The sequence below is a fragment of the Hemibagrus wyckioides genome, linkage group LG22 (assembly GCF_019097595.1).
Source record: "Hemibagrus wyckioides isolate EC202008001 linkage group LG22, SWU_Hwy_1.0, whole genome shotgun sequence".
NCBI classification, from domain to species: domain Eukaryota; kingdom Metazoa; phylum Chordata; class Actinopteri; order Siluriformes; family Bagridae; genus Hemibagrus; species Hemibagrus wyckioides.
The window spans coordinates 15815406-15828512 of record NC_080731.1 but is presented as its reverse complement, the minus strand read 5'-3'; the positions used below and the strand labels follow the sequence as shown (position 1 = coordinate 15828512).

The 13107-nt window shown below is 41.0% G+C and overlaps 2 protein-coding genes across 3 annotated transcripts; one reads left to right on the top strand and one right to left on the bottom strand.

Annotated features, from left to right (window-relative positions):
• The first annotated feature begins 246 nt into the window (after window positions 1–246).
• LOC131343108 (transmembrane emp24 domain-containing protein 2) lies at window positions 247–5972 on the top strand. 2 transcript variants are annotated; one of them, XM_058374531.1, is made up of 5 exons: window positions 247–574; window positions 3547–3739; window positions 4056–4076; window positions 4484–4591; window positions 4671–5972. In XM_058374531.1, the coding sequence occupies exons 1-5, from the start codon at window positions 395–397 to the stop codon at window positions 4793–4795; spliced, it is 627 nt and encodes a 208-aa protein (XP_058230514.1). In that variant the 5' UTR covers window positions 247–394; the 3' UTR covers window positions 4796–5972. The 2 variants fall into 2 exon arrangements, with proteins under 2 accessions (XP_058230514.1, XP_058230515.1); XM_058374532.1 differs by lacking the exon at window positions 4056–4076 and having other exon boundaries at window positions 253–574.
• Window positions 5973–7024: 1052 nt separating this feature from the next.
• On the bottom strand, window positions 7025–13065 carry eif2b1 (eukaryotic translation initiation factor 2B, subunit 1 alpha). Its single transcript, XM_058374529.1, has 9 exons — window positions 12697–13065; window positions 12395–12496; window positions 11479–11615; window positions 10641–10757; window positions 10389–10501; window positions 9435–9503; window positions 8723–8798; window positions 8507–8632; window positions 7025–7433 (listed from the first exon to the last, which is right to left on the bottom strand). The coding sequence occupies exons 1-9, from the start codon at window positions 12707–12709 to the stop codon at window positions 7278–7280; spliced, it is 909 nt and encodes a 302-aa protein (XP_058230512.1). The 5' UTR covers window positions 12710–13065; the 3' UTR covers window positions 7025–7277.
• Window positions 13066–13107: the final 42 nt, after the last annotated feature.

The following is a 13107-nucleotide window of genomic DNA, read 5'->3' as shown; positions in this document are numbered from 1 at the left end:
ATTGTATCGACCCGCCCAGTGCATTTTTTCCCGGTTACACTTGACGAAAAGGGGAGTAAACCCGCCCAATCTGGCAACCCCAGCTCAGGTAGGGGTTTTTGCTGTGAGTCTTATTAAACAAGAGACTTTCGTTGTGAATTTGTGTGAAGGTTTTGTCCCTCCGCGTCTTCCGTGCTTTAGCTTTACGTGGCACTAAGGAAGCTGTCCGTTCTGACCAATCAGAAGGCTTCACGGCAGCTGGATGATGTGTGTGGCTCCTCCTCCTCATGTCCGCGGCTCGCCGAGGGGTTTGCACTTCCTCGAGTTGAAGCGAAGCCGGACTCTATGAGTTTGTAAAAAAATAATAATAATACATTTTCCTTTTTCATGTCTGTATTTTGTTAACCTTCTCGCCATGTTGACCTTTTCGGAAGTCGCGGTGGTCCTGGCCGCCCTGTGCGCCACCGCGTCCGGTTACTTCGTCAGCGTTGATGCTCACGCCGAGGAGTGTTTCTACGAGCGAGTCCACTCGGGCACCAAGATGGGCCTCATGTTCGAGGTGGCCGAGGGAGGCTTCCTGGACATCGACGTGGAGGTGAAAACACACACACACACACACACACACACACACACACTGTATTAGCCTAACCCGTCTCGAGTATCTCCTGAGCAGCTTAGCATTCCCCTAGCATATCTCCTTAACGTTATCGTGATGGAGGCTCGGTCCGGCACCGCGGTCTCGCGCACTCTCCCTGCGCACTCCTTACTCTAACACGGAGTGGTTTGGGACACAGCCTGCACTGTTAGCCTGTTAGCTGGCTTATATGTTTGACACGCTAACGGTTAAAGATCCACAGAATGTACTGTAACACAACTAAACAACATTTAACACCGGGTTTATAGCTAGATTATTAACTTATATTCTATATCATGTTATAATATATTCTTATTCTTATAGGTTTATAGCTAACTTATTCATCATCAGGTCAGTGTTCGTGTGCTAGCTGTCAGTCTCTCACCTTCAGAACCTGAATACAATAACTGACCGATAAAATATCTCAGAGCTTTGTTAGATTTAATAATCACATTTCTTATGATTATTATTATTATTATTATTATTATTATTATTATTATTATTATTTTGGACATTGATAAGTCCTCAGGTTCTTTGTGAATGTCTAACAGCTGTTTAGTTTCCTACTGACATATTAAAGTCACCTAAAAACATTTCTCTTGAGCAGAAAGAAGGAAAGATTTCTAATACCGTGAGTTATAACGGAATAAAGGGGTTAAAATGAGTAAAACCTCCTGATTTAGAATAGTTTTAATAATTTTTCCGAGTGTCAGATGCTCTGTGTTTTTCCTTGAGAAACTCTCTCAGTAAAACAGAATGTACAGATAAATGTTTAGAAGTTTTTCTGTAACGCTGTGACTGTCCAAAGTGAAACTTTTATGTAAAATCATTTACATGGAAACAGTAAAAATAACAGTAAAATAACCTTTGGAAAAATAATTATTTTACCCTTTATTATTTAATATATATATATATATATATATATATATATATATATATATATATATATATATATATATATTTTTTTTTTTTTTTTCTCTTATTTTTATTTTTATCTACCAAGATCATCCAAAAAAACCTTTGGAAAAATTAATTATTTTAACCTTTATTATTTTTTCTGTTTGTTTATTTATTTATTTATTTATTTATTTATTTATTTATGGACCAAGATAATACTTAACAAATCTTTGGAAAAATAATTCTCTCAACTTTTATTATTTAAAAAAAATAATAATAATTTTGTAATTTATTTATTTATTTTTATTTTTTAAATAAAATAAAAATAAACCATTTGTCCTGGTTAAATTTTTTTGATGACTCATCCTGTTCTAGTCTCGTCTTCCTCCAATCAAGTGCTCTGGAGACCGTGTATGTCCTGCCCGTGTATGTCTTGCTCCAGAGCAGCAGCTCGTTAGCAGATGATATGGTTTACTCTTCCAAGTCATGTACGGCGTGACAGCACACAGCGGCTCAGCAGCTAGGGTTTCGTCCTTGTGAAAGTGGACAGGTGTGGGTGAAGGCGCTGATGAGAAATCCTCCCAAAAAAAAAAAGCCTTTTTGCTGTTCTCCATATTTGGCAATAAGAGTTTTGATTTTGCTGCATACATCAGCTAGGTCTCATGTAAAACAAGTCAGCTTGAAATAAAGGAATATATCGGCGTCAACAGTCCAGTCCTGCTAACAGGAATATAATAAAAAAAAAAAAAAGAAACAGGCAGATATGTTTCTTCTGGCAGACATGTTGAAATATTTCTCAGTATATCTAATGGTTTGTTGTTGTTGTTTTCTTTTAAATTAACTTTAGCTTGTGACTAACCACATCTCACCGCACTCAAAAACCTGCAGCCTGGTTTTGCTTCTCACACGCCCTTCAACACAGTGTGGCATGTTGACTCATCCAGAGTAAAGGCCCTTGTTAGTTTAGCAGAAAGTACAGTAATGACTCGAGGGTGGTGAGACTCCGCTACTCCACACTGTTTGGTTAAACTGGGGACATGTTTGTTTCTGAACAGCGCAGAGAAAGCCATGCCTCCGATGCAAGGAATATCCAGGAAGTGTTCAGGATCTTTACAGTGTTACCCCGGGCTGCTATCCCTGGGTTCCTTTGTTAATTTAGTCCTGGCCATTTTCCACCCACTGCTTAGGGCTTAGAGCTCATCATATGACCGATTCCAACCCTAAGGTCTCAGAAGAAGCATCTATGGTGCTTCCTCCGAGACACTAAAGGAAGCCAGTCAACCAAGAACACGATATCTTTCCTCTTCCACCTATAGGAGCTCACACAGGCCCATGATTGCCTAATGTCACTCTGATAGGTGAGGAAGCCGAGCTTTCCCTTCTACCCAAAGTTCACTGCCAGTTTTTTTGCTCTCTTGGAGCTTTGAATGTGGCATCAGTCAGGATTTAAAACTCGCTGGTTTCAGAGAGTCAGTGGTGAAGTAACCATCAGGTATTACGCCATAGGTCTGTCCAAGTCACATACTTGTGCTCAAATCGACGCCATTTTAGTATAGTCTGAGTCGTGTGTTTATACTGAAAATCCCAATAAGAAGTAGTAGTGCACTTTAAGTACCCAGTTGATGCACTTGTTTAACCGAAAAATGTAGTGGAATGTTGGACACTTTAAGCACTCAACACTCACAGCTTTGCTTATGTAGTGGAAAAGGGGCGGAGCTTCCAGTTTCTCACACTGGAGGACAAAACGTTTACAGAAATGGCTGATGACTCCCTGAGGAACAAGAAGTCTTACAGATTTTAGTGTGATTTATTGTTCAATGTGTTAAAAATTCAGCTTATTTTGCCACTGTAGCTGCATCGCTCTGTATGCACTTGATGTCATTCACCATCGACTGGAAAACTTGTACTTCCGGTTAGTAAAAATATGTCAGGGATCTATTTTCACAAGAGTGTTTAGTGTAAGTGCATAGTGTACGTAGTCAGTTCACTCGGTCTATTTGAACGGCGGTGTGATCTTCTCCTCCACGTGTTGACAGATCACAGGTCCCGACGGGAAGCAGATCTATAAAGGAGACAGAGAGTCGAGCGGGAAGTACTCCGTGGCTGCACACATGGACGGCACTTACAAGTTCTGCTTCAGCAACAAGATGTCCACCATGACGCCCAAAATCGTCATGTTCACCATCGACATCGGTGAGGCACCGAAAGGAGACGGCATGGAGACCGAGGGTACGTCTGCACAGCGCCGACTGTTTCTTTACTTCACAAAAACACCCGCAGAGAATTTTTTTGTTGCGTGTTCTTAGACCTGTGATATATATTTGTCCTTTTGTGTGCAGTTCAAATGCTTCAGAATCTTTGATCCGGGTGTAAGATAGCGAGCCGAGTCTAGTGCATGACCGGTGTAGGTTGTTGAATGAATGTCGCAGTCAGCTACATCTCGTGTCTTTTTTTTTTTTTTCTTTTTTTTTCCTTAATTTTCATCCTGTCATCCTTTTCATTTCATCTTTCTTCCTCTCTTTCCTGCTTTCTTCCTCTCCCTCAGTTGGTGGTGGCACCTGGGATGGTAGGTTTAATCGGGCTGCATGGAAAGCTTTGTGTCCACTGCATTAAGTCTTCCATTAACTATTGCACAACACATTAAAGCCCTTTCTGTGACACTTGCCCCGGTTGTGCAGTGTGAGTTTGGTTTTTGCCTCACAGCTAATTGGAAATTTGGAATTTGAATATCTCATGTAGTGTGTTTTATGCCCTGTGAAGATTTATTTAGACATACGCACGGTGGCTTTCCAAAATAATAATAAAATAGGACAGACTCGCACTAACCAGTACAGTGTGTATCTCTGACAAGCAAAGAAGCACAGACATTTAACCCCATCCATGTGAATGTGATTTCCTCGCTGCTCTCTGCTTGGTCATGCATGCGTGCTGTTGCAGTCCAGCATGTTCTCATCGGCCCCTGTTCCGTTACAGCGCACCAAAACAAGCTGGAGGAGATGATTAACGAGCTGGCAGTGGCCATGACGGCGGTCAAGCACGAGCAGGAGTACATGGAGGTCCGGGAGAGGATACACAGAGCGAGTAAGATCCTCCGTCATCCTGAGAAGTGTTGAGCACGTTAACGTCGGGGTTTTAACACCTTTTCCTTTTGTCCCTACAGTCAACGACAACACGAACAGTCGCGTGGTGCTCTGGTCTTTCTTCGAGGCTCTGGTGCTGGTGGCCATGACCCTGGGACAGATTTACTACCTGAAGAGGTTTTTTGAAGTGCGGCGAGTCGTTTAATTCACCATTTGTAACTTTTTTTTTTTTTTTTGTATCCCAAAGTGTCTCGCCGTTCTTTGGACTTGGTTTTGGAGAATAAAGAAAGACATAAACTATCAGGGGGGGGGGAATGGGAAGATGACCACGTCCTAGTCAACGACTCGACTCGTGAAAGGCACTCGGCTTTTTTCATCCACGCTCCTGTTTAACAAGTTTTGTATTTGTGTAAAGGTGCAACGATTGAAAGATTTTCCAGACTCGATACCGATCGATTGGCTTTGTGTACGAGGGCGAGTCAAATGCCAAAAGCTAAAAGCGCCACGTTTTTCAGAGGAATCCGGAAAAACGTTTCGAAACGTGAAACGGAGATGATGTAGATGTCGTGACACAATTTGCAATACACAATACAAAATAACCCAAAAAGCTTACATTTGATTCACCCTTGTAGCATTTGAAAAAAATATTAATGGAAAATATTCAATTAGTGCACCTTTTTAAGATACTTAGGAAAGCTATCAGGAGAGTCCCACAAAATAACAAATTTAACCTGTGTTCAAAAGAGTTTCTTTCTTTTTTTCTTTTTTTTCCTTTTCTTTAAATCAGAAACATTGTTCACGTGTTGGGCTTTAAGGCAGGTAGATAAATTGAGTGTTGTGTTTCCTGATTCCTGCCGCGATCACACACGCTTCTTCCCTGTGATGCGCCACAAGTTAGAGACACAACAGGAGTCAGTGTGTGTTGATGTGTTTCATGTGATGGTGGTGGTGGTGTCGGTGGTCAGGGTTGAATTTTATCATGTTAAAATCATAACACCATCTACACCAACCGGGTAGAAATCTGGAGTTTCTTTGCCACCTCAAGTCAGTGGAGTTATAAAGAGGATTAAAGTGTCAACTTTTTTTTGTATTTTACCTTTTAGGTCATTTTTTTTTAGAAAGGGTTTAAACATCAGTCAGCTTTGATTTGTAGTCTACAGACTTTATTTACAGACAGTCTGTGATTTGAAATAAACCTCAACTCCTGTGTACAAAATCTCTTCCTCAGGGTTTGGTATTCAGACCTGATGGGGAGGGGGGGGACCCTTAACACCTCAACTCACCTTCTTTTTTTATTTTTATTTTTTTTAAAGGAAACTATTAGAGCTACTGGTTGTATGGTTGTCAGTTCAAATTAAAGGTGTGCTTTGTCTGTTCCCAGATATTTTCTCATGCATGTAGTTGGTTAATTCTGAAAATGTACACAAATCTCATGAACACCTCAGAAACTGGAGGCACTGACATGATAAGCAGAACCTGTCGCACGCTCCTGTGGTAACGAACATGGACCCTTTCTTCATCCTGCGAGCTTCCTGTCTGACCTCCTGCACACAGGAATCGCTGGCCTTGAGGCGTCGTCGAATCCCGCAACGTTTGAGAGCCCCTGCTCAGGTTTATGCCTGGATTGTGTCTCGCTTGTCCAGTCATTTTAGATCAAAATTCATCTGAATACGTCTCAGTGCTGCGGAAAATAGTCTGTGATAAAGGTTCATCGTACATACAGTCGAGGACAAAAGTTTATTCACCTTATAGAAAATGGAAAATGTTTAATGTAAAAAAGAGAGCGATGGATTGAGAGAACTAAATAAACAAAACAGTGCAGTTCTGCCCTGAATAAGCTTTATCACATAAAACTGAATTTACACAAGTAAACCAGTTTAAAAGTTTACACACACTTCATTCCGAACACTACATGTTGTTGCCTGGATGATCAGTAACTGATTCCTAGGACTCTCGTCGTTCCTGAGCGGTTAAACTACCCACGGTTTTTCAGAAAAATCCTTCATCTCCTGCACCTTCTGCTTTTCCAGCTTATTCTGCACATATGTGCCCTTCATATTAGCGGCTTTTCTGAAGCTGAAATTCCATCTTTTCACACCGAGGACGACTGAGAGACTCGTACCTAATGAAACTATTACAAAAGCTGCAAACATTCACTGATGCTCAAGAAGGCCACATGATGCATTAAGAGCCAGGGGTGTGTAAACTTTTAAACATGATGAGTGTAAATTATTATTACTTGGGTAGCTTCTTGGAAAAAGAAGATCTTTAAACTAAAGATTCTGCAAAAAAGTAAGGAAACATATCACAACCCCTCTGTGATTATTATATAATTAGATTAATAGAAAAGACTCAGGACTAATGATGTGACCGTTTAAACAAATGAACCTTACTGTAGCAGTGAAACTAAAAAATAATCACAGGTCCATCAAAATATTTCACAATTTTTTATTTTGTTTGATGCAAGAACCAGAAGGATGCCACTGTCTTCAATACATGTCTGCTGTACAGAGTAAAAAAACAAAACTTTTTTCACCTTCATATCTAGTATGAATATTCAAATCCAGGATGTTTTAATGGCGGTTGGTTCTGATGGAAGGAGAGATGGAGCTGCTGGATTTGCATCAAGGTCAGGAGGATCTTGATTTGATTGTGCGTCTCTGAAAGTGGCCCTCGGGGCGAGAGCGTTACAAATAGAGCTTGATGAGCTCGTCGCTGACCGCCGATGGAGTTAACACGCCCAGGTCAGTGAAAAGTAGAGTGATGAGCGACGGAGGCGTGTAGTCGATTATCGGATGCTCTTGGTTAAAATCCTCTGCGGTTTTCAGCGTATCGGCTTTATACTGAGAAAGAAACAGAGTTTTGTTAGTATGAATACGTGCACAGTCTTTATGATCAAGGCAGCAGTTCTTAAGACGATACAAATCTACAGTATCCAGATGAGGTGATGCACTGAAGCAAGCATGCTCAATATATGAGAATATATCTATTTTAAACTACTCATGATAAGTCATCTGTCTGGGCATCTGATGCCATTTTGATTTTATTCTTCCTTCTCAGTTTTTAAGTAGTTGTCGTTCCCTCTTTTTAGTATCAGCCCACTGCACTGTGGTCCAAATGACATCCCAGTGTCGGTCAAGTGGATCGTTACACTCAGTGTTGTGTTATAATAAGCCGTACGCTTTCCACTAGATGTTGGAGCGAGGCTGTGGGGATTTGTGATCATTCAGCTACAAGAGCTTTAGCGAGATCAGACACTGACGTCAGGTGAGGAGGCTCCAGTTCGTCCAAAAGGGGGTCAGTGTGGGAGTCTGCAGGACACTCAGGCTCTTCCACTCCAACCTTCACACACCATGTCTTCATGGAGCTGTTTTGCTTTATGCACAGCTGCACTGTCATGCTGTCTCTTAGTTTCTCTGAAGCAAAACTGTAATGTTACACCATATAAAAACACTTTGTATCCATCTTTGTGGCATCAGTTTGGGGGAAAAACCACATCTTAGTCTGATGATCAGGTGTCCACAAACATCTGGCCTTACAGTGTCCATCTCAGATCTTCTGCTGTTGTAGCTCATCCACCTCAAGGTTTGATGCTCTGTGTGTTCGGAGATGCAGTCTGGCCAGTCTGATGTCTCTGTTCAACAACTGACCGTGAAAATCCCTGGAGATCACCAGTCCCCTGAAGCACTTGACCCGGCCCATCTGACACCATTGTGCCACAGTGTCATAGAGATCACACTTTTTCCCCCCAATCTGATGCTTAATATGAACATGTGCTTGGCCTGATTTAATGCATTGTGCTGCTGCCACATGATTGGCTAAATAAATAACTGTTGAAACGATGGAGCAGATGCACTGGTGTTCCTAATAAAGTGGTCAGGGAGCGTGTCTAATAAGGGAATTTTAAGGAGCTCACCTTAAACCGATCAGGCACATCCTGCTGGTTGAGCGGGTAAAGCCGTACAAACTTGAAACTCTCTGCCACGACGTAAAACGGCTTGTTGTGAGCTTTGGAGCAGACCGCCATCTGATAAGTGCCGATCTGTCGGAGTGAACAGATATACATATCCAATATCTTGTTAGTAACGGATGTCGCACATGAATGTGCATTCATTACAGACATGAAACTGACCTTGTTTATAATGCCTCCGCTTTCAACGACACCCTCAGCACCGACGATCACCAGGTCTACCTTCTCCATGATGTATCTGAAAATGGTTACAATAATATAGTATCACATTTAACAAATACATCATCATCATCATCATCATCATCTGCATTATTGGAAGCTTTCAGAATTTAGTAAAAGCTTCAAACCCCTTTTACAGTCTAAATACAGACGGAAAAAACACATTACAAGTGTCTAATAAAAGTTTGATTATAACACATTTATAAAGCAAACAGGGACACATCCACAGCAGACTGAGATGAGATTCCTCCTATCAGGTCTGTGAGGCTTTAGAATATACAGGGTGGGGCGCAAAAACTTCCCTTTTTTGAAGACGAATGAAAGAAAAATTGTGGCTGATGAACAAAATTTATTTTTTGATAATGAAAGAACATAATTTCAAATTATGCTGTTTTAAACTAAATATCTTGAAGGTGGTGGTCACTGATTTGCACTGATGCAAGGGAAACGTCAGAAATCGGTTGCATCAGTGCATAGAGAACGGTGACCACCACCTTCAAGATATTTTGTTTAAAACAGCATAATTTTTTAGAAGTTTTTGCGCCCCACCCTGTAGAAGAAAAAAAATACTATTTTCTATTGGCAATAGAAAATACAAACAATAGAAAAAACAAACAAATGGAGAGCAAATGAAATGATAAAATGTTCCTCTTACCCGACTGCAGCATCGAGCACTATTGTAACGGGGATATTGAGTCTTCGCAGCTTTTCGGCCATGTGTTGACTGAAAAACAAAAGACAAAACATTAATACTTCTTAGGAGCAAGTTCTCAGCGCATATGTAAGAACTAAAACACCTCAAAATGAATTGTTTTCCTGTAACAGCACATCTGGAAGTGTTAGTGCCCTCGCACTGCCTTCTGCAACAACCGTTATTATATGTCCAAAAACACTCCGTGAAGAATGCTGGAATATACACTGATCAGCCATAACATTAAAATACATTGTATAGGTCCATAGAACTGCCTCTGCTGCTTTTCTTACAGTGAATCCTGATGCCATCTCTTCCCCAGGTAAAACACACACACACACACATACACACACGACCATATAATGTAAAAGAAAGTGTGATTCGTTTCTGATGCTCACATGTAGGTGCTTTCTGCAGCGTACAGGAGTCAGCATGGACAATCTGACCGGTCTGCATCTACATTGCTACAAACATAGGTACAAACCACAAGACCTGCTGTTTTAGAGATGCCGGTCATCTAGCCATCACAATTTGGCCCGTGTCGGAGACACTCAGATCCCTGCGCTTGTCCATTTTTCCTGCTTCCAACACATCAGCTTCAAGAACTGACTGTTCACCTGCTGCCTAATATATGCCACCCTTTACCACTGTAATGCCCTGGTGATCCATGTTATTCAGGTCACCTGTCAGTGGTTTTAATGTTATGGCTGATCGGTGTAAGGGACTACATATATCAGCATATAGCAGTTCATACAACCTTATGATGATTCAACATTGTTGCTACAACCTAGACAACTTCATGCTTCATTATGTGATTCATTTAAAAGCTTGCGGCCATTTCTGAACAATATCCTGTTTTAGTAATAAACACATCTGAGCTGTAGCGCATCTGAGACTTCCAGCCTTTTTGGGACTTACCCAGAAGAATCAGGCTGTGATTCTGTGACATAGACGGTAAAACGTTTCTTGTCAGCCGCTGCGCTTTCCAGAACTTTCAGCACAACCCTGGACAAGGAGTGTGTGAGGATTTTCTATGGAATAAACGTTTTTAGCATGTCAGTGAAATGGAAGTCTGTGATATTTCCATGATGTTGTAATGATGATTGCTTAACTCTACAACCGGAGGATATAAATGATAGATTTATTATCAGCGCTTTGTAAAATACTTACAGCCCCGTCTTTAATAAACGTGTGGCAAAGTTTGGCCACTTTGCCTCGGAACAAGGAAATCTTCTTCAGAAAAAGTTCTCCTCTGTCCACCATCACGTTCTTGCACTGGGAGAGATCCTGTCAAGACAACAGCAGCTGTTAGAGGAAAATAATCAACAGTGAGGTAGTGTGATGTGGGCTGAAGTCAAGCGGAGCCAAAAGGTATTCTTTTTCAATAACAGTACTTCCCAGAGTGTTTTATTCAACGTCTACTACAGCAATGATTATATTTTTATCTATTAAAATGACCTGTTTTATTTGTATCCATTTATAGTAACGTTTAACGCTGTGGACCATCCATGAGAATGCTATAACAGCTATGAACTGCTGTTTCCTCACCAGCCCCTTCTCTCTCTCATTCATTTTTATAAGACAAAAACCCAGCTGAGAAATGGAAAAGAACAGCTTTACAAAGCGTAGACATTGGAGACTCCTTCTAAAGCTGCTAAATAAACCTCTCCTCACAGAATAAGACAAGTTTTTACCCTGTTAAAATGAAGTGTCCACTAAACAGGTCCTTGTGTACATGATATTTAACAATCATGAGCGTGTTAATGTAAACACGCTGCTGGAACTGCTGCTGTAATAAACCAATTCAACAACAGTGTCGTATATTAAGATATTTTGAATGACAGATCTGAGCCACTTTCCCAGGATAGTGAATAAAAAACATCATCTCCCAGACAAAGCAACATAGCAGTGGCTTTTGTGAAGACAATTTTGAAGGCTGCATGAGAATCGTGTGTCTCTGAGCTAATGGTGTGTGTGATAATTGTATCTATTCACACATCTGACTCACTGGATGCTCCAGAGATGTGAGGCTGATGAACCGGAGGAAGAGTTCTCCTCCTGACGACACGGCCACAGAGGAATCGGCCTCCTGCAGCCTGCCAATGGCTTTGGTCAAGTTCTCTCTTAGGCCCAAGATGGTCTCACCTACAGAAGGCCAATTTAAATAAATAATCACAAAATCATCATGTGACAAAAATTATATCCATTATATCCATCTATCATGTCTATCCATTATTATATATCTCCATTCATCACTATATCCATCCAGCCAAACCCATCCATTCATTCATCATTATTATATCCTTCCATTCATACATACATCCACAGTGTATGGCTATAAATAAGACATTTGAAAGTGATTGTGTTTGTGGCTTTCAACGAGACAAGGTAAGACTTATCTGTCCAATATTTTCATCATCAACTTTTTTCATGGGGTCAGTTCACTAATCCACAGAAGTCCAGAAAGGCCATGTGTTATTTTTATCCCTTGAGATCTGACGTTTTCTTCCTCATTTATAATTTAACCAGGTCATGATCCTGAGCTTGGGTGACATTGTGGGGTTTGACTATATTTTTCCCATCTGTCTGTCAGTGCTGGACAATTTCCAGTTTGTCAATCATTTAAGACGGCGACTCATAACTCTACAACTATCTCAGTGTGAAAGCTACAGTGCCTTAACAGGTGGTCTGCTCAGTTTTATCTCAGTGAAAGGCTTTTCTGCACCAGTCAAAGCAGAAAGGGTAAATAAAATCTGTAAATACGCTTTCCTTTTATACCTAGCCCCTGGTTCAACGAATGCAGATGCAGAAGGTCACATGAACTTGAGACCTAAGTTTTAAATGTCAGTTGCTTGATTCCATTTTACTTCAACCACAAAGAGTTGTTGTGATGTGAAGGAGAGGTTGTTGCAGTGTGGTCTTACTCTGATCCCTCTTCAGGAACTCCAGGAGAGAGCGGATAGCTGCCACTGCAGAGGCCACATCTGGATCTTGACTCATCTGCGTCCTGAAATACTCCACCAGCTCTGAAGACAAACAGGACCACAGAAATGTTAAACAAGATGCTCAGCAGAAGATGGTCTGTTAGGTGGATTAATGCTTGGATACTAGACAAGACTTAATCTGAGCATGAACATAAGGTTAGAGTTATTCAGTCTTAATGAACGTCACGTGACTTTAATGAACCTAATATTGCCATACATCATAAGAGCAGGCTCATGCATACCTCCTTCATCCATAGTGCAGATTCCTCTTCTGTATGTTTCCAAACCTGAGTGTTTTGCGCAAAAAATATTAAAGAATCAGCTCTTCCAGAAGTGAACCTTTCAACTTCAGCTCAAAATACAGCAGTCATTCTGCGCCCTGGGTTTCTCCAGCACGTTGTTGCTGATGCAATGAAAGGCAGTAACCACGCTGAAAGCAGTTTATACTACACCCCGATATCCACTACACCACGATGTGGTATATATACTTTACTGATTTCTGATAAAGCTGTTCGTGACTTCTCACTACCTCACTTGTTTCTAAAATCGGTTGGTCTTGAGAATCCCCACAAGACACGGAATTTAATTTCCCAACCGTTTTAAGACATACTCCGCCTCCTGCACGCTGATTGGTTGATACTTCCGTAATACAC